General features: G+C 41.1%; 1 protein-coding gene across 3 annotated transcripts in view; it reads left to right on the forward strand.

Moving 5' to 3' along the window:
• The window catches only part of si:ch211-1e14.1 (UPF0606 protein KIAA1549), a 260115-nt gene that overhangs the window by 210555 nt on the left and 24899 nt on the right, over positions 1 to 24661 (forward strand). For 2 of the 3 annotated variants that reach the window (XM_043708964.1, XM_043708965.1), the window contains 5 exons: positions 774 to 997; positions 1654 to 1798; positions 3190 to 3495; positions 14004 to 14056; positions 21789 to 21916. In XM_043708964.1, the coding sequence (XP_043564899.1) occupies positions 774 to 997; positions 1654 to 1798; positions 3190 to 3495; positions 14004 to 14056; positions 21789 to 21916 (856 nt within the window). The remainder of the gene's footprint in view (positions 1 to 773; positions 998 to 1653; positions 1799 to 3189; positions 3496 to 14003; positions 14057 to 21788; positions 21917 to 24661) is intronic. The other variant, XM_043708966.1, reaches the window with a different exon arrangement.

The raw sequence follows: 24661 nt of genomic DNA on the forward strand, positions 1-24661 counted from the left end.
TATGGCATTTATATCGAGAGGGCCAGTGTTTTCAGGATGCGGAGGTTATGTTGCAACTTTACTATACCCTTGTTAGACCCCACTTGGAGTACTGTGAGCAGATCTGGGCACCATACCTTCGGGAGGATATATTGGCCTTGGAGGGAGTATAATGTAGATTTGATCAAATGATACCTACACTTCAAATGAGGAGAGATTATACAAATTAGGTCTCTTTTCTCTAGAATTAGAAGAATAAGAAGTGATCTGATTAAAGTCTTCAACATATTCACAGGAAAAGACAAGGTTCTTTTCACAGGAAAAGACAGTGAACTATGTTCACTGGTTGGAGATTCTAAAAGTAGGCAGCATAGTCTAAAAATGAGGACCAGGCCATTCAAGAGAGATGTTAATAAGTACTTCTACACACACAGGATTTTAGAGGTTTGGAACTATCTTCTATAAACAGCTGTTGATGCTAATCAATTTTAATTTTAAATCTGAGATTGATACATTTTTGTGAGGCAAAAACATTAAGGGATATGGGCAGGTATGTGGAGTTAGGCCCAGATGAGCCATGATCTTATTGAATGGGGGAATAGGTTTGAGGGGCGAAATGGCCTACTCCTATTCCAATGTTCCTTTCTCCTCCTTTGGCACAATACATAGGGTAAAGGAATAGATAGTTTGTTGACATGATTTAAAACGCCAGGCACCTTTAGTACCAATCCACAAAGCTATCAGAAAATTATATTTAGTTCTAAATAATGAAACATTTCCGTTCTCGTCTTCAGGTTCAGCGTGCTTTGAGACAGAAGTCTGAAATTGAACACCACCGCAACAAGATCCGACTGCGAGCCAAAAGGAAAGGACATTATGATTTCCCCATCATGGATGAAGTTGATACCATTGATACCAAGGAAAGGCGCAGAGTCTATCGCAGAGCGCAGATTCACATTGATAGGATCCTTGATCCCAGTATTGATGGTCCATCTGTCCTTCTGGAACCAAGGAAAAGGTAGGCATAAAATGAAAACAAAGTACTGGAAATATTCAGCAAGTCTGGAGCTACCCATGGTGAGGTAACTCAGGTTCAGGTTTCAGATTAATGATACTAATGTCATCTGAAATGTTAACTATGTTTCTTCCTTGACAAAAGCATCCCATTTGCGGAGTGGCTTCAGCATTTTCTGTTTCTGCTTTAGATTTTGACACATCCACAGTTGTTTTTGATTTTATACCCAGGCATAAAATATCTCTGGAAGCAGCATATGGTCAGTTTCTTGATGTGAAATTGACTATGAATGAAACTGTAGAAAAGTGAAGTCTAAAACAGCATCAATTAAAATATATAATCTTTTGAAATCAAGAGATAAATTTGTCAGCTATAGAACTAGGAACACACTGTTGATCAATATCATTACACTGACAGTTTGTTGGCACAAATTAAGTTTCCTGACTAGAGAAGACCGAAACATTCAGAATACTCAAATTCACAGCATGACACTTACAAATATAAGTGAATTATCATGATGCTCAAGACATATAATAGTAAATTATTAAACCATTTTCCTAGTTGCTAAATATTCACTGTTTAGATTAGGTGCACATGTTGTTGAAATAATTAAATGCAAAATGTATTAAATAATTGCCAATTGTTCTGCCTCATTCCAGTTATCGTGCCAAAAGATCTCCACGACAGAGACGGAGACATCAGGTCAATGGCAGCATGATGGATGCAGAGAAAGATAGGTTGATAACCACAGATAGTGACGGGACATACAAGAAACCACCTGGAGTGAACAATGCAGCTTATGTTGTAAGTATGGAAGAACAACAATTATATACATCTTTCACTTCAATGCCTTAAAAGTACCTCCTTTTCCCTGTTCCTATAATAAAGCAGAGATCATCTTCAGATAGAGGGCACACAAACTATTAGCTCCAAGATTTTTAGGCAGTCCTTCTACTTATCTACATTTTGTCCTTCAGAGACTTCCTCACAACCCATCTTGGATGGTTCTTTTACCATGTCCCTTATTCATTTGCTTTCTATTCATGGTCCTTTCTTGTTTGTGAAACCTCTTGGGTTATTTTGCTACTTTTTTTATGCTACGTTAGAGTTAGTTTAACCAGTCTTGCTAGGTTTAGCAGAGACCATCAAAGAATGACTTGCATCAAGTCTCATCCTTCTCCCTGCTTCACTTCTCTCTTATGATTCATCTGAGATTCAGAATTCATTTGATTGAAAATGTCAGGAATAAGTCCAGTGGATCAATAACCCTGTAAGGTTGGAACTGGAATTTCAATTTGTCTATCACATTGCGCTTCTTTATATATCATGTATCCTTTGACTGAAATTTCTGCAATTTTAATTCTGAAATATATACACAGTTAAAATTTCAACTTCGTTAAAACATTTTCATGTGTTGTTGCTTTACTTTTCATTCTTTGACACTGTTAAAGCAATCCTTTGATGTAGGTAGCATTCATGTGTGGTGCCACTTGTGCTTATATATAAGTTGCAAGATGGCCACATGTGCCTTGAATTGGATAATTTGGACCGCTTGTAGTGCATGGAATTGATTGTCTGAGTTCAGACAACTACCCAAAGTGTTGCCCAAGTATGAGGTGATTACCACAGTTTCCAGCCAGACCTGTTGAGGAAGTGCTCTATAAGAATGTAAAGCATTCCATGTCAGAGGAACAGAAGCTGAAATGTAGCTGTATAAATTGTGCACAGATTTTCATGAGCCAGATATCCTGGCTGAGTGCATCTATCTGAACACCAAAAAGTGTGTAGATTGAGTTTGTTTTGCACTTCATGTTGACATGGTTGGAATTTGAAACTTGCTACAAGAGAGATTGCCACTGCAAGGCACCCTGTCAATCTGTGACACAGCTCCAGTTCACTGGCCATTTAATAAATTGCAAAATGCCTAATTAGTGAATTTTGCATAGCACGCTGATTATGAATTTATTACATTCTCTCCTTTACTTGCCTCCTTGCATCTGCAAGCTCATACAAATTAGCTGTAGGACTAAGAAAACATTTCATTTGAATAGAAAATCTAACAGTGGGGGAGACTGAGATATTTCAGGTTAACCCACGACAGAACAATAGGTTGCTTTTTGTCTTCACTACATTGTCTTTCCTTTCATTGCCCCAGCTCCACTGACCTAATCTTGATTTGGTTCTGTGTTTTGCAGTCGGACCCTGATCTGCCTCTGGAGCCTAAACCTCATTCTCCATCACACACACATCCTCCCCCTCCTGCTCCCCCACCATACATCCCACCACAACCATCTATTGAAGAGGCAAGACAGCAGATGTACTCTCTGCTCGATGATGCATTTGCTTTGGCAGCTCCAGGTAGTCCTGGAAAAGTCTTGTCGGCAGTCTGCCTTGGGCAGGCAGCCACCAGCACTCCTATCAGGGGAACCAGAGTATCAGCTAACAACCACTGGACTCCAGTGTATGAACAACCCCAGAGTTTCAGCTATTCATATGCCACGGTATGTAACATGTAAAGCATTTCACACAGTATGCTCATACATTTGTAAACATTTCCATTATGGCAGATAATACAGAAATCTCATGAGCTTAAAATGTTTTTTCTTGCCTCATTTTCCAGAATTTTGTCCTCCCAAATCTAAGCATATCTAGCTTAATAAAATATAGCCAGTCTTGTTTAAGTTGGAGCAATTTGAGTAAGATTCCAGTTTGGTAGGTTTTATGTTGGAGAAGGAGAAAGTGAGGTCTGCAGATGCTGGAGATCAAAGTTGAAACTTTATTGCTGGAACAGCACAGCAGGTCAGGCAGCATCCAGGGAACAGGAGATTCGACGTTTTGGGCACAGGCCCTTCTTCAGGAATGAGCAGAGAGTGTTCAGCAGGAGAAGATAAAAGGTAGGGAGGAGGGACTTGGAGGAGGGGCGTTGGAAATGTGATAGGTGGAAAGAGGTCAAGGTGAGGGTGATAGGTCGGAGTAGGATGGAGGCGGAGAGGTCAAGAAGAAGACTGCAGGTCAGGAAGGCAGTGCCGGGCTGGAGGGATTCGGCTGAGACAAGGTGGGGGGAGACAATGTTGGAGAAGCCTATTTCTGTCAGAAACTGGATTGAGGTTGCCCAAACTCATTTCAAGTGGAGACTTGAATTTTATTATTCAGATGGAGTTCAATCTCCGATTCCAGAACTGAAGGACCAATATCTGAATGCATCACTCAGCCACTGATTCACATTGTATTTTCAACTGATGTGGAATTCTTGTTACAAATCACTGATTGCATTTGTGACATTTTTCAAGAGTATTAAAACCACACTGAGTACACAATGCATAGTATTCATTTTTCTATCCTTTATTCAACTGTACATTTTCACTAACTCAACTGAATTTTCTGTCTCTGCTGGAACAAGAGAAGTTCTTACAGTAGTTTGTGTATGCTACTACAGTACAGACATGTAATATGATCCAAGTTTCCATTCACCAATTAATGTGGCTTCTGATCACTTTTTCCATCAGCTTCTGACCAAGTCCAGTGTTCTTCATTCGAAAACTCATTTCTTTCCATCTTTTTTGAAACTAATACTTGGAGTATGTTTAGGATACAGCCTGGGCATTATATGCAGCAAGTATGGGGTCAAGTCATTCATATGGATGGTGCTGATGTTGCTTTGAAGCAGAATGTCACAGACCCATCATAGAGGTTGTACAGCATAGAAAGGGGTGTGTCAGACCTTCGTGTGTGCGCTGGTCATCAAACATCCTTCTATTCTTATCACGGTTTTCAGCACTCAGCCTTTACCTTTGTATGCTATGTCATTTCAAGTGCCAATCTAAATAGTTCTTAAATGTCTTGAGGGTTCATGTCTCTATCTCTTGGGTGGAGAGTTCCACATACCCACAAACCACTGGGTGGAAGACATTTACCTAAAATTCCCTCTAAACCTCCTGCTCCTTACTTTAAAATTGTGCCCCCTGGTTATTGACTCCTCTACTAAGGGGAAATTTTTCTCTCTATCTACTCTGTCCAAGCCTTCACAAAACTTTGTACGCCTCTTCAACTTCTTGCTCTGAGGAAGGTAACGCAAGCCTATTTATTCTCTCTATAGCTGAGTTGCTCCAGCTCAGGTTACGTCCTTGTGAATCTCCTCAGCACCCACTTGGACATCCTTGTCTTGTTAGTCCTCTCAAAATGCATCACCTCAGGATTAAATTCCATTTGCCACTGTTTGAGCTATCTGACCAGCTAATCTGCATCATCCAAAATCTAAATCTATCTTTCTCATGACTACCAAACATTCAGTTTTCATGTCATCTATGAACTTGGTGATCATACCTCCTTTATTCATGTCTAGATCATTGATGTATGCAACAAACAGCAAGTGACCCAGCACCTAAACATGTGGTACACTTCTAGGCACAGGTTTCCAGTCATAAAAATACCCTTTTGACCATCACCAGCTACTTCTGTCACTAAACCAGTTTTGGATTAAATTTGCCAAAATGCCCTAAATCCCACGGTCTCTTCATTTCTTAACCAGTCTGTCATGTGAGACCTTGTCAAAAGACTTACTGAAATCCATGTGGACTACATAAACTGCACAACCCTCAACTACGCATCTAGTCACCTCCATGGCAAATTCAAATTTGTGAGATGTGATCTCCCTTTTACAAAGCCAGCTGACTATCCTTAATGTGGAGAAAATGAAGATGCAGTAAGGTTATAATCAACTAGGAGAAAGTGAGGATGCTGGAGGGTTTTAACCAACTAGAAGAAAGTGAGGATGCAATAAGGTTATAATCAACTACAAGAAAATAAGGATGCAATAAGGTTATAATCAACTAAGAGAAAGTGAGGACCAGTAAGATTATAATCAACTAGAAGAATGTGAGGACCAGTAAGGTTATAATCCCCCGGGTTCCTTATCTTCCACTCCACTAACCTGCGGATACGTTACATCATCCTCCGTCATTTCCGCCACCTATGAACAGACCTCACCACCAGAGATATATTGCCCTCCCCACCCCTATCTGTGTTTTGGAGAGATCATTCCACTCTTGTCAGGTCCATGCCCCCCACCAACCCACCCTCCACTCCCAACACCTTTTCCTGCACCCATACCACCCCCTCATCTCCGTCCAAGACCCCAAAGGAACCTTCCATATATGACAGAAATTTACCTGTACTTCCACCTGTCATCTGCTGTATCCGTTGCACCCGATGTGGCCCCCTGTTCATTGGGGAGACAGGACGCTAACTTGTGGTTCATTTCAGAGAACATCTATGGGATATCCACACTAACCAACCCCACTGATCTGTGGCTGAATACTTTAACTCCCCTCCCACTCTGTCCAGGATCTGCAAGTCCTGGGCCACCTCCGTCGCCAAACTCTAGCAACCTAACGCCTGGAGGAAGAACACCTTGTCTTCCGTCTTGGGACCCTCTAACCACATGGGATCAATGTGGATGTCATTATTTCCCCATTTTCTCCTCCCCCACCTATCCCAGTCCCAACCTTCCAACTTGGCACCACTCTTTTAAATGGCCCTATGTGTCCATATTCCTTCCCACCTATCTGCTCCACCCTCCTCTCTGACCTATCACTTTCACCCCCACCTTCATGTACTTAATGCATTCCCAGCTGCCTCGCACCCCCCCCCCAATAGTTTTTCCAATAGTTTCCCTATCAGGTTCACTGACATGTATTTTCGTGGTTTACCCCATCACTCTTATTCAATAACAGTACCACGTTAGCTGTCTTCTAGTCCTCTGGTACCTCCTGTGACCAGGGAGGGTTTAACAACTAAAGTCAGAGTCACTGCACTCATCTAAGAATCATAAAACTTGGACTTCATGTTCTAGCTTGCCCCACAAGAAGAAGCATCCTCTCTATATCTACTTTTGTCAATAACCTTTAGCATCTTATATACTTCATTTAGATCTCCTCACATTCTTCTCATCCCAAGAGAATATAAGCCTAGACTGCTCAATCACTCTTCATTAGACAAACCAGGGCAACCCAGTGACCTAGTGATTAGCACTGCTGCCTCACAGCGCCAGGGACAGGTTTGATTCCACCCTCGAGCAATTGACTGTGTGGAGTTTTCACGTTCTCCCTGTGTCTGCATGAGTTTCCTCAGAATGCTCCAGTTTCCTCCCAAAGTCCAGAGATGTGCAGGTTAGGTGGATTGGCCACAGGAAGTGCAGAATTACAAGGATAGTGTTTGGAGGGGGTGGTGTCTGGGTAGGATGCTCTTGAGAAGGTTTCACTGGGCCAAATGGCCAGCTTCCACACAGTAGGGATTCTATTATTCTAATCCCTCATCTCTAGAATCACTCCAGTTAGCCTCTTCTGAACTTCCTCCAATGCAACTACACCCCTCCTCAAGTAAGGGGACCAGAATTGCATACTTAGGTGTGGTCTTACTAATGCCTTGCACAGTTGCAGCAACACTTTTCTACTTGTAAACTCTATTCCTTTAGCAATAAATGCCAAAATCCCATTTGCCTTCCTTAAGGGAGTTAAACACTTTAAAGCCTGCTAAAACTGCTAATACCTCCTCCCTCCCAATGCTAATTTGTTCAAGTATATTACAGTCCCCCTCCCTGATTTCCAGACCTACATCATCATCCTTTATTGTGAATACAGCTTCAAAATATTCATTTAAAACCTCAGCAATGCCATCGGTTCCACAAATAGATTGCTACTTTGGTCCCTAATGGGTCCTGCTTTTTCCCTGGTTATTGTCCTGAATATGCATATAAAACATCTTTTAGATCTTCTATAATGTTACCTGCAAATGTTTTTACAGGTCTCCTCTTTGCTGTCCTAATTTAGCTTTGAGCAGACCCCTGCACTCTCTGTACTCCTCTATCTGCTGTTTTGAATCCTCAGTATAGCTTCCTTTTTCTCTTATCCAACTCTGTAAATACCTTGAGCTCCAGGGTTCTCTGCATTTGTTGGTCCCACCTTCCACATTTTGGAGAATATGTTGACCATGCACACACACTATTATCCTTTTGAATATCTCCCATTGTTCTAATGTGGACTTTCCTGAAACAATCTGCTTCCAATCTACTTTTGCTCGGTACTGTCTTTATTAAAATTGACCATCCCCCAATTTTCCAGCCCATCTTTCTCCTTATCCATTATTCAATAAAGTCTTATTGAATTATTAGCATCAAGGCCACGATCATCATAACCAACTCTGCTGAGCTGGCCACATGCTTAGGTTGCCTCACTTCTGACTACCAAGCACATTTCCTTTGCCCAGCTCAAGGAAGGCATTCAAATGAGAGGAGGACAAAGGAAGCATTTCAGAAATTCTCTGACGGTTTACTTCAAGAAATGCAAAAAGGTGTCACTGTATGGGCCTCATTCAGTATGTCACTCAGTCAGAAGAAACTGACTTGGAGGAAACTGCTGTATGAAGGGACAGAATTCTTTGAGAACACCCAGTGAAATTAAGTACGGAAAAGGACAGGAGAAAGGAATGTCAATGATCTGAAGGCCAAAGCGCATTTCCACCTCTCAGAAATATCTGCCAAAGGTATGATCAGAAATACAGCTCCAGGATGAGCTCATCAGCCCACAGGAAACCACTGAACTGATGAACACTGACACACAATTTCCTAGGTGGAACATCATACTTATTTTGATTCAGTTCATTCTTTTTATTTATTCTTTTGTGGATTGTGAACTTCACTGGCAAGACCATTTGCTGTCCAACCCTAATTTCCCTAATTGCTCTTTAAGTAGCTTGCTAGGCCACCTAAAAATCAGTCACATTTCCTTGGATCTGGAGTCATATGCGGATCAGACCAGGTAAGGGTGCTGATTTTGTTCCCTAAAGTGAACCAGAAGGGTTTCTACAATGATTGATGATTTACTAGCAGCATTACTAAGACTAACTGTTGGGCCAGATGGCCTGTTTCCACACTGTAGAGATCCTATGAAACTTTGTATTCCATGTTAATTAATTGAGTTTGAATGCCCCCAGCTTGTGTTGTGGAATCTGAACTTGTATCTCAAAAGAATGAGTCTGATCATTTTTGTATAGTCATTATGGTGTTGTCTTACTAGGACATTCCATAAGAGCATAAGAAATTGGAGCCACAGTAATTATCTAACCACACAAACCTGCTCTGTCATTAAGTGTAATTGTGATGATCTTATAGAACATAGAACAGTACAGCCCTTGATGTTGTGCCGACCTTTTATCCTACTCTAAGATCAAACTAACCGGCATGCCCTTCACTTTACTATCATCCATGTGCCTATTCAAGAGTTGCTTAAATGTCCCGAATGTATCTGACTCTACTACCACTGCTGGCAGTGCATTCCACGTGCCCACCACACTCTGTGTAAAGAACTGACATCTGACATCTCGCTTAGACCTTCCTCCAATCACCTTAAAATTATGCCCCCTAGTGATAGGCATTTCTGCCCTGGGAATAAGTCTCTGATTATTCAATCTATCAATGCCTCTCATCATCTTGTGCACCTCTATCAAGTTGCGTCTCACCCTTCTTCGCTCCAATGAGAAAAGCCCTAGCTCCCTCAACCTTTCTTCATAAGACCTGCCCTCCAGTCCAGGCAGTATCCTGATAAATCTCCTCTGCACCCTCTCTAAAACTTCCACATCTTTCCTATAATGAGGTGACCAGAACTGAACACTGTTCCAAGTGTGATCTAACCAGGGCTCTATAGAGCTGCAAAATAAATTGCAGCTCTTAAACTCAATCCCCTGCTAATGAAAGCCAACACACCATACGCCTTCTTAATAACCCTGTCAACTTGGGTGGCAACTTTGAGGGATCTATGGACATGGACTCCAAGATCCACACTGCTAAGAATCCTGCCTTTAACCTTGTATTCTGCCTTCAAATTCAACCTTCCAAAGTTAATCACTTCATGCTTTTCCAGGTTGAACTCCATTCAGCCCAGTTCTGCAACCTGTCAATATCTCATTGCAACCTACAACAGCCCTCCACACTATCCACAACTCCACCAACCTTCATGTCATTGGCAAACTTACTAACCCATCCTTCCATTTCATCATTCGAGTCATTTATAAAAATCAGAATGCTCAGTGCCCCAGAGCAGATCCCTGCGGAGCACCAACACTGGCCACCAAGCTCCAGGCTGAATATTTTCCATCTACTACCACCCTCTTCTTTGGGACAGCCAATTCTGTATCCAGACAGCCAAATTTCTCTGTAGCCCATGAATGAACCTACCATGGGGGAACCTTATCAAACACCCTGCCAAGATCCAAATACATCACATCTGCTCTACCTTCATCTCAATCAAACTACGTTTTTCCATAAATCCTGTCTCTCAGAATCATCACCAATAATTTGCCCACCACAGACATTAGCCTGACTGGTCTGTAATTCCCAGGATTATCCTTATTCCCTTTCTTGAACAAAGGAATAATGTTTGCCACCCTCCAATCATCTGGCTCTACTCCAGCAGACAGTGAGTGTGCAAATTTCATTGCCAAAAGCGCAGCAATCTCTCCCCTTGCTTCCTGTAGTAACCTTGGGTATATATGATCTGGCCTGGGGACTTACCTATCCTCATGTTTTTCAAATTTTTCAGCACATCCTCCTCCTTAACATCAAACTGTTTGAGCATATCAGCCTGTTTCATGCTGTCCTCACAAACAACAATGTCCCTCTCTCTAATGAATACTGAAGCAAAATATTCATTAAGGACCTCCCCTACCTCTTCTGACTCCAGTCACAAGTTCCCTCCACTATCCCTGATCGACCCAACCCTCACTCTGGCCATCCTCTTGTTCCTCACGTAAGTGTAGAATGCCTTAGGGTTTTCCTCAATCCTACCCGCTAAAAGCTTTCTCATGCCCCCTTCTAGCTTTTGTAAGTCCATTCTTCAGTTCCTTCATGGCTACCTTGTAACCTTCTGGAGCCCTGTCTGATTCTTGTCTCCAACCTTAAGTAGGCCTCCTCCGTCGTCTTGACTGGAAAACTCCCAATAAAGTGACTGCTCCTTTCCTGTTTCTGACTTCCACCCATGCTGACTCTGTAAACAAACCCTCCTCGATAACATCCCTTTCTGTGATATAATCCCTGATTAGTAATGGGCTGGGCCCATTGCTGTTGTTATCATTATCAATGATTTGGTTGAAAATGTACAAGGCACGATTACTAAGTTTGTAGATTACATTAAAATAAGAGGTATCGTAAACAGTGAGGAAAGTTATCTGAAATTAGCAGCAGGACCTTGATGAGCTGCGGAAGTGGGCCAAGAAATAGCAAATGGAGTTTAATATAGATAAGTGTGATGTCTTGCATTTTGAAAAGTCAAATCAAAGTCGGAATTTTATGGTGAATGGTAGGGCCTTAAGAAGTGTAATGGAACAGACGGACCTTTGAGTTCAGGTGCACGATTCTCTGAAAGTGGAGTCACAGATAAACAGGGCAGTGAATAAGGTATTTGCACATTGGCCTTCATCAGTCAGGGCATTGAATATAGACCAAAAGAGAAAATGCTGGAAAATCTCAGCAGGTCCGGCAGCATCTGTCAGGAGAGAAAAGAGCTGACGTTTCGAGTCTAACTGACCCTTTGTCAAAGCTTTGACCTGCTGAGATTTTACAGCATTTTCTCTTTTGGTTTCAGATTCCAGCATCCACAGTAATTTGCTTTTATCATTGAGTATAGACATTGAGAAGCTATGTTGCAGTTGTACAGGATGTTGGTGAGACCACATTTGGATTATTGTGTTCATTTTTGGTCACCTTGCTATAGGAAGGATGCATTTAAACTGGAAAGAGTGCAGGAGGACTTTACAAGGATGTTGCCAGGACTCAACAGTCTGAGTTATAGGGAGAGGTTGGACAAGCTAGAACTTTTTTGTTTTGAGTGTAGGAGACTGATAGGAAATCTTATAGAAATGTATAAAATCATAAGACACATGGAAAGGGTGAATGCATTCAGTCTTTTTCCCAGGGTTGGGGAATAGAGGACTAGAGGGAAAGTATAAAAGGGAACCTGAGGGGCAACGTTTTTAACACAGAGGGTGGTATGTATATGGAATGAGCTGCTTGTGGAAGTGATTGAGGTGGATACATTGATAACATTTAAAAGGCATTTGCACAAATACATGGATAGGAAAGGTTTAGAAGGGTATAGGTCAAGTGCATGGAAATGGGATTAGTGTTGATGGATATTTTGATCAGCATGGACCGGTTTGGGCCAAAGGGCGTGTCTCGTGCTGTAGGACTCTATGACTCTGTGACTATTCTCAGCTATGGAAACATCCACAACTGTTCGAAATCAGGAGTCCAAAGAGTGAAGAAATTTCTCATAATCGAATTTTTAAATGTCTCCATATTCAGAGTCTGTGTCTGTCCTGTAGTCAATTCTGCAGAGAAGGAAAACAATCTATACTTATCCAGTCAAGACCCTTCAGATTATTGTTCTTCTGAACATCACAATTACTAAGATTAGCTTTTAATTCTTGATGGAATTAATTGACTGCATTTAAATTCCACCAGCTGTCTGAAGCTCAATGCCATCCAGGACAAAGCAGCCCACTTGATTGATACTCCTTGCACCACCTTTAATATTAATTCCTTTCATCACTAATGTATGGTAAGAGCATTCTGTGCAATATACAAGATGCACTGTCATAACTCACCAAATTACCTTGGACATCACCCTTCAAATCTATCTCTGACCAAGAATAACAAGGGCAGCAGACATATGAGAAAACCACCATCTGTATGTTCCCCTCCAAGCCACAATTCATCCTGACTTGGAACTAAAATTCCATTCTTTCGCTCTCATATGGTCACACTCCACTTGTAACAGTGCTGTAGGTGTACCAAATGGACTCCACCTGTTCAAGAAAGCAGCTCATCGCCACCTTCTCAAGATCAATTAGGAATAAGCAACAAGTGTTATCCTTGCCGGTGATGTTCTCACTCCATGATGAATAATAAATAACAATTAGAAATAGTAGATGTCTTTGCATTGATCCTTCCAACAAATTGATCACAGCCTGCTAGCCTGACAATGACCAGTTTATCCCACTTTGTTTCCTGTTAGTTAACCAAACCTCCATTCTTCCTTCTACATTACCTCCAACTGTATTGTGGCAGCTTATTGAATATCTTTTTTGAAATCCAAACAGGTCACATATCTATATCCAAATATCTATAACTATATCCGTTTGCATACCTTACTATTTACATTCTCAAAAAAACTGTAATAAGTCGTCAAATATGATTTTGCTTTCTCAAAACCATTTTGGATTTGTCTGTTCATAGCTGATTTCTAAATGTATAGTTAAAACTTCCACAGTAAGAGATTCCAGCACTTCCCTGATGACTGATATGAAGATAACTGGTCTGTGGTTCAGTTTTCTCTCTTGCATGGCAGCGCAGCATCTACAATCCAATGAGCCCATTCTCGAATCAAAGGAAGTTTGGAAAATTACAATTATCGCTAAAGTTACCTTTGTTAGAATCACAGGAAATTTTGCAATCTCTGCATAGCCATTTTTCAGGCTCCAGATTAGCTGGATAATGGATTGGTCGAGGCAGGGAATGCATCGTCTTTAAACTCGATCGTGAAGTGATAGTCATAAACCATAATATAACTGTCCCCTTGTTCCAATTTGTCTGCAACTCACATTAATGCCTGTTGACATCTAGTTAATATTTAGTAGTCATTTTTTTGTTGAAGTAAAAGCTTGTTTGCAACAAGTATCCAAAGACAATGTGCATATCTGAATGATCATCACAGTTAACGAGGCAGAAGACAGTGAGAAGTTGATGACAATGTAAAATGGTTAGGGTGAAAAACCATTGGTTTAAACGTGGGAGGGAAGGCATGTTAATCACAGTTGAATTTCATATGTCATTCATTTGCTTGAATCTAGTATCTACTCTTTGCTTTTGAGATTTATAACTCAATTCAAAAATTAAAGGTTGGAGGTTACTGTGTGTGAACACTTCGTTATAATCCTGATCTTTTTGCTGCTTCCCCAGAGATATGAAGAGACAGGAATGAACTCCTCTTCTGGAGCAGGTCACCTGCACAAGTAAGAAATTAACCAATGCTATTTCACATCTGTGATATCACTTTAGGCTCATTGATACTGAAAATAAATTTGTTTTTCCTGTGCAACACTGCAATCTTAAATAAATTGTTGTAATTCTTGTACTTGAGACAGTGAGAGATATTAAAGCTGAAATCTAACTGATTACAAAATATTTAGTTAAACAAAAGGCACAATGCTAGTTTGGAGTTTGGTAAGAGAAATAATTATGTATCTTTCTTTTGGGACCTCAAATTTTTATGTGCAAAGTTGGTTTAATGTGCTAACACATTCTCTAATCTCCTGAGAAATTCTTATTTGATGAATCACCGGAATCCACTTTCTTATGAAGGCTACACATTCTGTAATTTTGAAATTGCCCAGCTTTGTAAGCTGTTATTGCAAATCCGAGCCAAGATGGATCATTAAAGGCTTTTCACGGATGTAGGGGAATCTTTTACTGCAAATCTTTATTCTTTGAAGATTTGATTATCGTAGTCTGTGATCACTGTCACTGACATTCCTCATTCTTTGTTCCAATCAGTTCTGATGGTGATAAACTACATTACGTTGGGATGGACCAGTAATTTAACAATTACTGTATGTCAGCACTTCTCTTCAAAAGAAAACTTAACTGCTCCCATACTTGGCTGCAAAGAAACCGAAAGACTCATTTGCAAACTCTGGTTTATTGTTTGAAAAAGCCTCATCAGGGATCATGTGTAGTGAATATTTCATGCAAGATGCTGACAGTTGCATCTCAATGGTGCATAACTTTTTTTCTCTTCTTTCCACTGTGAAAATAGTTGACAACAGTAACAGTAAATGAAATATAAATGAGTCTGATCCCACTGTTGCCGCGCTCAGGTGGAGCAAGTGATCTGTATAAGCAGCTCTTGCAGGTCAGAGGCCTGTGAATGGCACAGGTTTCACAGTCAGCTAGGAAATTCTCAATCTCTTCGAGATCCCTAGCCACCACACCAGGAACCCATCCCTGGCTTTGCTCGGCAATTTCAAGTGCTCCTAACCTATAGGTGTCTTTCCTATTTTTTCCCACAGTGATGCTGTGACAATCAGCCTTTAATCAAATACTAGTGAGTCATCTACAGTTGTGAAATACTGTCATTACTCAAAGTGAGCCTTTAACGCAAACCCATTTGGGCTTTGGTCTGGGCAACATTTGACACAATACCAAAAGATGGCAACATAGTTTCAATCTTTTTTACGTCCATTTCGACCTTGCAGTCACCTGTTGCTCCCCTTCACATGGTTCATCTCATGGGTAAAACTCATACGGTAAAGTCAGAATGTTTGTACCTCTTGAGACATCTTTGCCAATTATTTCTCATCTATTCAGGTGGCCTACATATATGGACTGACTCTACGAGCACTTTCCAAGTATATAGTCAAATATCCATGTTACCGAGATACGTCCCTTCTCTATGACTGCATATTGTGTCACCAAGTCTGACAATGCCTTGAAGACATCAGTTTTCAACGCCTATCAGTTTTCTCCTGAAAGAGCAATATACCTAATCTTGTAGTTGAATCACCTGTAGCTGTATTGGTTGGAAAGGATGACTGTGTTGGGCTAAGACATCTGTGGACATCAGCATCCTTGATCTTTTAGAAAACATCTTCTTATGGGCTCCAGCACCATCCCACCATACACTTCAGTTGTTGGCTCAAGTGAGATAAGTTGTCATTGCCAAGTGAGGCAAAAATTTTAACCAGCCGGTGTATATTGCCTGGGAATCTGTTTGGATCATGAGCCCTCTTTAGAGTTGGAAACTGCTTAAAAACCTTTGTTTTCCAAGGGCCTGCCAATATTCCATAAATATTAACAATGTGTCCCGAGAAATGAATGGTTTCTTTGGGCGTTTCACTTTTGCTGTTGAGTATCAGATCTTTGGCCTGTGTGCAGTTTAGAACTGCATGGACCCTCTCTTTATACTATCTATCAATATGTTACTAATGTGGCATACGGCACCTCTTTAATCATGTAAAATATTGAATATCGTAGGCTGGCAATCCCAGATGACAGTCTGTTAAAGCAACATCTGCCAAATGGAGTTGCAAAGGTAGCATGCAGTTTTGATTGTACATCTCCTGGCACCTGCTAGAACCCACTATTGGCATCAATTTGGCAGAAACTCTGCTTTTACACACTTTTGCTAAACTCTCAACATGTGTTGACATAGGGGAGATTTCACTCATTACTGCTTTGTTAAACTGTGTGAGGTCTAAAAAAATTCTGATGTACCCATTGGGTTTCGGTACAGTAACTATGCACAAGCATTACTTGAGTGGTTTCCCCATCCATTATTCCTCAAGTTGCTGTTGAATTTGTATTAATAGGTATATAATGGCTTAGTATCTTTCTTTAATGAGACACTGTATTCAGCATCTGTTTCCTGTGATCAATTTAAGCTTACTGCTTCTTTTACTCTTCTGCTGTCCAACTTCTTCAACATTTTGAAGACTGAGGTAAAACACTTGTCCTTGCTGTGGAGTGAGTATTCTTGAGTACGAAGTGTGTATACATTCTCAAATATCTCTCACCTCTTGTGTTGCAGATTTGCTTACAACAAATATGAGATCTTTTCCTCCTAGACTTTGTGGTTTCACAGTTGAAGGCTGTAACCTTTTTCTCCACTTATAGTATGTAATCTGTTAATGTAATGACATTCATCCTAGCATCAAGCTAAAATTAATGTGATTTTCATTGATATAAAACACTTCGTGCTAAAATGAATTGGTTAGAATTTCGCCTATGAATGCATTGGATATCTCTTCTGTTGTGGGTTGCTCCACATCATTAACATCCTTGTGTGGATAGCTATTTAACTTTCTGCCAATTTGTTCCTGTCTACTTTGCACGTCATCAAGAAATGACTACTCTTTTACAGATGAGTTTTTTTTTTAACTGCTAGGCACTGCTTGTGTCCATTAGTTTTCGTAACTCCACAGTGCTGGTACTGATTCTTGGCATCTGCTGTCCAGCCTAATCTTTGGGTTGACATGTCAAGTATGTCTTTGGAGTTTTTATACTATGTAAATGCTGGATTCTGCAGATCTCTTGCAAAAATTTTGTTATTCTCCTCTTAGGATGACATGTGTTTCTTCCAGACCTCCTGCACTCACCATCTGAATGGCTTTCTCCAAAGTAAAGGCCATTTTGGATTTGGTGCTTGGCAACGAGCCAGGACAGGTGTCAGATCTCGAAGTGGGAGAGCACTTTGGTGACAGTGATCACAACTGCCTCACATTTAGCATAGCCTTTGAGAGTGAAAGGAGCAGTTACCGAGGGAAGATATTTAATTGGGAAAAAGGAAATTATGATGCTATCGGACAGGAGTTGGGAAGTTCAGACTGAGAGCAATTGTTCCACAGAAAGGGCACAGCAGACATGTGGAGACTGTTTAAGGAGCAGTTGTTGCGAGTGATTCACGAATTTGTTCCTCTGAGACAGATAAGAAGGGGTAAGATAAAGGAACCTTGGATGACGAGAACAGAGGAACTTCTCGTCAAAAGGAAGAAGGCAGCTTACGTAAGGTGGAGGAAGCAAGGATCAGCACAGCTTTAGAGGATTACAGGCTTGCTGGAAAGGAGCTCAGAAATGGACTGAGGAGGGGGCACGAAAAAGGTTAGTAAAGAAGGATTAGGGAGAACCCAAAGGCGTTTTACTCATACGTGAGGAATAAGAGAATGATCATGGAGAAGGCAGGGCTGATCAGGGATAGCGTAGGGAACTTGTGTGTGGAGTCTGAGCAGATAGGGGAAGCCCTAAATGAGTTTTTTGCTTCGGTTTTCACCAAGGAAAGGGAACTTGTTGTAAATGAAAACTTTGAGGAGCTGGGCTACAGTCTTGACCAGATCAAGATTGATGAAGTTGATGTGCTGGGAATTTTGAAAAATATTAAGATTGATAAGTCCCCAGGGTCAGACCAGATTTATCCTAGGCTGCTCCGGGAAGTGAGAAAGGAGCTTGCTGAGCCGCTAGCGAGGATATTTGCCTCCTCAGTCTCCACGGGAGTCATACCGTAGGATTGGAAAAAGGCAAATGTTGTTCCTTTTTTCAAGCAGGTTAATAGGGAAATCCCTGGCAATTACAGACCAGTCAGTCTTGTGTCTGTGGTCAGCAAAGTTTTGGAAAGAATTCTGAGGGATAGGATTTATGACTATTTGGCAAAGCATCGTGTGATTAAACGCAGTCAACATGGCTTTGTGAGGGGCAGATCAAATCTTATTGAGTTCTTTGAAGAGGTGACAAGACATGTCGACGAAGGTCGAGCAGTGGATGTGATGTATATGGACCTCAGCAAGGCATTTGATAAGATTCCCCATGGTAGGTTCATTCATAACATCAGGAAGTATGGGATACAAGGAGATTTGGCTAGGAGAAAATGAGGACTGCAGATGCTGGAAACCAGAGTTGAAAAGTGTGGTGCTGGAAAAACACAGCAGGCCAGGCAGCATCCGACGAGCAGGAGAATCGACGTTTCGGGCATAAGCCCTTCTTCAGGAATGAGGCTGGTGTGTCAAGCGGGCTGAGATAAAAGATAGGGGGGAGGGAATCTGGGGGAGGGGTGCTGGGAATACGATAGGTGTAAGAAGGTGAGAGTGAGGGTGATAGGCCGGAGAGGGGGTGGGTGCAGAGAGGTCGGGAAGAAGATTGCAGGTCAAGAGGGCTGTGCTGAATCCGGGGGTTGGGACTGAGATAAGGTGGGGAGAGGGGAAATGAGGAAGCTGGAGAAATCTACATGCATCCCGTGGGTTGGAGGGTTCCTAAGTGGAAGATGAGGTGTTCTTCCTCCAGGCGCGTGTGGCCAGGGTCTGGTGATGGAGGAGGCCAAGGACCTGCATGTCTATGGCGGAGTGGGAGGGGGAGTTAAAGTGTTCAGCCACGGGGCGGTTGGGTTGGTTGGCGTGGGTGACCCAGAGGTGTTCCCTGAAACGTTCCGCAAGTAGACAGCCTGTCTCCCCAACGTAGAGGAGACCACATCGGGTCCAGCGGATAGAGTAAATGATGTGTGTGGAGGTGCAGATGAATTTGCGACGGATATGGAAGGATCCATTGGGGCCTTGGGGGGAGCTGTGGGTGCAAGTTTTGCATGCGGCGGAGGTGAAGGAATTGGGAATATGGGATGGCGTTTTTACAGGGGGCAGGGTGAGAGGAGGTGTAATCTAGGTAGCTGTGGGAGTCGGTCGGTTTGTAGTAAATGTCTGTATTGAGTCGGTCGCCCGAGATTTGGCTATCTGGATTCAGAATTGGCTGGTTGACAGAAGGTTAGTGGTTGTAGATGGAAAGTATTCTGCCTGGAGGTCAGTGTTGTTTGGGATCCCGCAGGGCTCTGTTCTTGGGCCTCTGCTCTTTATAGTTTTTATAAATGACTTGGATGAGGAGGTTGAGGGGTGGGTTAGCAAATTTGCAGATGACACAAAGGCTGGAGGTGTCATCGATAGTATAGAGGGCTACTGCAGGCTGCAGCATGACATAAACAGGATGCAGAGCTGGGCTGAGAAATGGCAGATGGAGTTCAACCTGGAAAAATGCGAAGTGATGCATTTTGGAAGGTCGAGCGCGAATACTGAATATAGGATTAAAGACAGGATTCTTGGCAGTGTGGAGAAACGGAGGGATCTGGGTGTGCAAGTACATAGATCCCTCAAAGTTGCCACCCAAGTGGATAGGGTTGTTAAGAAAGCATATGGTGATTTGGCTTTCATTAACAGGGGGATCGAGTTTAAGAGCTGTGAGGTTTTGCTACAGCTCTACAAGTCCCTGGTGAGACCACACTTGGAGTATTGTGTCCAGTTCTGGTCATCCTAATATAGGAAAGATACAGAGGCTTTGGATTGCAATGAAGGTTTACCAAGATGCTGCCTGGACTGGAGGGTATGCCTTATGTAGAAAGGTTGAATAAGCTTGGACTTGTCTCTCTGGAGAGAAGGAGGAAGAGAGGAGATCTAATTGAGGTATACAAGATAATGAGTGGAATAGATAGAATCAATAGCTAGAGACTTTTCCCCAGGGCAGGTTTGACTGATACGAGGAGTCATAGTTTGAAGATATTAGGAGGAAGATATAAAGGAGACTTCAGGGGTAGGTTCTTTACGCAGAGAGTTGTGAATGCATGGAATGCGTTGCCAGCTGTGATGGTGGAATCAGAGTCATTTGGGACATTTAAGTGACTGCTGGACATGCACATGGATAGCAATGAGTTGAGGGGTATGCAGGTTAAGTTACTATATTTCACATTAGGATTAAACCTCGGCACAACATCGTGGGCCAAAGGGCCTGTTCTGTGCTGTATTTTCTTTCTAAGTTACATGTTCTAAAATCATCTTTGGACTATAATATATCTGATGTTGATGCATAAGTAATTTCAACAATAATTCAACCTCTTTTGAATCACTTATGTATGGATTCCCCTGAATACTGAACCCTTCTGTTAAATCTGGCTCTTAAATAGTAGAAGTTTGAATAAGAGTCATACCGTACTTGAAACATTAACTGTACTTCTCTCTCCATAGATATTGTCAGACCTACTGAGTCTCTCCAGTACTTTCTGTTTCCATTTCTACAAATTGGGTTCTTTCTGATAAAGATTTGTTATGATAACCACTTTTTGTTTCCACCTGCTTTTACATTGTTTTGCTTCAATTAACTTGCTGAGGATTTCATAAACATGAATCATGTCTAGCTGTGCCTATTTACCTAGGAATGTTGTGCTATATCATGCTTATATACAAGCTCCAGGTATCTGTTTTAGAAAGCCCATGTGTATGCAGATTGTGAGTGAAGAAAGTTAGCAGAAGCAACTAAATGTATGGTGTTTGTCACTTTAGGTCATCAATTAGATCCTGCCTTCTGATCACACCAATATAAACATAGACAAAATAGGCAGAACATGTGCTCAGTTAGTAGATGTCTCTGCAGCAACCGTGAATGCAGTAACAATGTAAATACAGTGACTTTGCAGTTATTATTTGAAAAATGTTGCTGGTTTTGAATATGAATCCATTGTGAGTAGATCTATGACACCTCCCTGGGTATTTGTTCCTGATGGACACTCCAACAGTAAGGATAGAAGTCTGTTAGGAACCTAAGGCAGAGTTTAACTGAAAAGTGTCTGAACAGCAGCAGGCCATCTAAGGTATTTACAATTTGTTCAACTTCAATGAACAGAGTACATTTTTGAACGCAGATACTTCTACATTCATTGCTTACAAGCTCATTTCTATTCCAAGCCACATGTTGTATGCATAATTTCCTGATTGCAAGGCAAGCATTGCATGCAAAGTAGCAGAGCAATGACCAATTCAGCCAAGGAGTTTAACACTGCATTAAGTGTGGCTGTACTTTTAGATTTTAATACCTGGTGTACTCTCCCTCAGGCTCATGAAAATGATGTTGAAGTGGAATGTTCTAAATTTTTCTGAATATTTTATGGCTTCCGATCTCTCACGTCTGTTTCAAATTCAATGGCTCCATGCACTAGAGGCATAGTTTTGAACAACAAAGCAAGTGGTTGTTCAGCACGGAGTTTGAAAATATTTTAATTTATTAATTGAACTCCAGTTTTCTTATATTCAAGCAATGCACTGTGAGTAGTTTTGTTGGAACAGTCTTTATAATATAAATTATAAACCCTTCAGAATGTCTTTAAGAATTTTACTTGTAGCATTGCTGAAACTCTTTTAAAATTGATTCTTGAATTCTTTTGTCCAGCCATAGCACTGGATATATGCAGCCAGGACAGGAGATTAAGCAGGAGCAGTCCCATCAGGAACCAGTATATTCAAACAGGCCTATATATGCTGAGGAACTCAAGACAAGATCTTCGGGACACAATCCAGGTACAATGGGTTGATGGCTTTCGAAGCAAATCTATCTCAGTCATTTGCAATTATCTGTTTCCATAGTTCTTGGCCCATTCATATTCATGAGTTACTTGCAAGTAATTCTTCTACAACTAATCTGCATCATCTTCTCAAGCAGTATGATGGTCCCTTTTGAAAGTCAGCATTGTTGAGGAGATAGAGTGACTGCCATTGACTAAGTATAGCATTAAGGAGCCCAAGCAAAACTACAGTCAATGGGAATCAGCAGGACAAAAATCTACTGGTTAAAGCCATATCTGTCTCAAAAGAACATGGTTATGGTCGTTAGAGATGATTCTAGCTCCAAGACACCTTTGCAGGAGTAGCTCAAGGTAGTGTCTTAAGCTCAACCATCTTTAGCTGCTTCATCAATGATCTTCCCTTAATCATAAAGTCAGAAGTGGGAATATTTGATGATTATTGAACAATCCTCAACACCATTCATGTCTCCTCATACTGAAGCAGTTCAAACATAGCAAGACTTGGACAATGTCTAGGTTTGGGCTGACACATGAAACTAACATTCCCACCACATAATGCCAAGCATTTATCATCTCCAACAGGAAAGAATCTAACCATTGTCCATCAACATTCAATGACATTATCATCATTATATACCTCACCATCAAAATCTTGGACTTTATCATTGACCAGAAACTGAAATACACATGATGGCTGCAAGAGCAGGTTTGAGGCTAGGATACCTGCAGCAAAGTTCAGTCTTGACTCCCTTCAACCTGTCCACCATCTACAAGGTGTAAGTTAGGAGTGTGATGAAATATTCTCCACTCTCCTTGATGAGTGTAGCTGAAGCAAAGCAATAAACTCGACACCATCCAGGACAAAGCATCTGGATGCAATCACTCCCTCCACCGTTGGCACTAACAGCAATTTGTACCATTAGCACAATTTAGTGCAGCAACTCATCAATGTTCCTTCAAGATTCCCTTCCAAAACTGCAATCACTACTATCTAGAAGAACAAGACCAGCAGATAAACTGGAACACCTGCAACCCCTTTTGCCATTTGCCATCCTGACTTAGGTATGTGTTGGTCTTCCTTCGGTATTGCTGGGTCAAAATCCTGGAACTTCTCCCCACCTTGTTGGTGTACATGCACCAAATGGATTGAGGCAGTTCAAGGAGATAGCTTTCCACACAACCTCAATGGGCAAATAGAGATGAAAAAGAAATGCTTGCTAGCCAGTGAAGTCCACATCCCTTGAATAAATTTTTAAAAAGCAAAGATAATTCAATGGAAATAATGCATGCTGAGTAAGTGAGCAAGTAAATGATGGATGGAATATAATGTGGAGGGTATTTAGTACAGTCAAAGTATTGGAGGTGTTGAAAATTCCTTAAATTGAGAGAGATTGACAAGTGTTAATGTCTGAAGTGCCTAATTTCCATCTTCATTCTTCATTGAAAGCAGATGTGCAGCACATAATCAGAAGGACAAATGGTATGTTGGCCTTTATCATAAGAGGACTGGGATGGATGGGTGGGGAGAGGGATTGTGCCGAGAGCATGGAGATATTGGGGGCAGAACATGTGAAATGCTGATAGATATCAAGATTCAGAAGAATTTGGATGCCTTTTTGCTGTACACTAGCACAGAACATCAGTATGCAGGTAACGTCAAGCAATTAACAAGGCAATTAACAATAATTGCTTTGTTAAACTTCTTTGTGGAATATAGGGTACATTTGTACATAATGTTGGGTACATAAGAGTAAGGAATATTTGGAGGTTTTAGTGAGGCAACATCTGGAGCACAAAGCAGGTTGAAATGCTTTTTTCCTGAGGAAGCATATCTTGCTTTTAGAAGAGGTGCAATGAAGTTACTAGCTAGTGGTGAGAGGAGAGATTGAGTAGGACATGTTCTGTCATACTGAACTAGAATATAGAATAAAATGAGCCAATTTAGATGAATCTTATAAAATAATTTGAGGACTTGACAGTAGCCAATGCTGAAAGTTTGTTTTCCCTTGTTGAAGTTTCCAAAACTAGGATCAAAATCTCAGGATTCGGGGTCGGTAATTTAGGACTTGGGAGAAATTTATTCACTGAAGATTGTAAACTTTTAGAATTTTCTACCTGAGTACCATGGGATACTAAGTTATTGAGTATATTGAAGCTGACAAAATTAGATTATTGACCACTGAGGAAATTGGGAATCTTGGGGATTGTGGAGTCTGGACTTCTCATGATTTTCATAGAATCATAGAATCCCTACAGTGTGGAACAAGCCATTCACCCAAATAGGTCAACACCGACCCTCTGAAGAGCATCCCACCCAATATGCCATCCAAAACTCTCCAAAAAATCATATCTTAATTTTTCCTTATCCAAGGAGAACAACCGCAGCTTCTCTAATCTATATATTTAACAAAATCCCTGGAATCATTCTTTCAAATCTTTTATGCATCCTTTCTAAAGTCTAAACATCCTTCCTAAATTATGATGCCTAGTATTGGACATAATATTCCAGTTAGAGGCCAAGGCAGCATTTAAGATTCTTCATGAACTTCTTGACATGAATCTTCCACATTGCCCATTTCCACCGAATAAATATGCTAAATAAACATTATTGTCAGGTTGGGATAAACTTTGCAGGCAACACAAATGTTACCAGCATTGCTGCTGGCAGAAGATCTATACCTATATCTTTATCATAAAGTCTAAGATTATGTGTGTCTTTTAACTGTTTTCTCAACCTGTC

The sequence above is a fragment of the Chiloscyllium plagiosum genome, chromosome 19 (assembly GCF_004010195.1).
Source record: "Chiloscyllium plagiosum isolate BGI_BamShark_2017 chromosome 19, ASM401019v2, whole genome shotgun sequence".
Lineage (NCBI taxonomy): Eukaryota > Metazoa > Chordata > Chondrichthyes > Orectolobiformes > Hemiscylliidae > Chiloscyllium > Chiloscyllium plagiosum.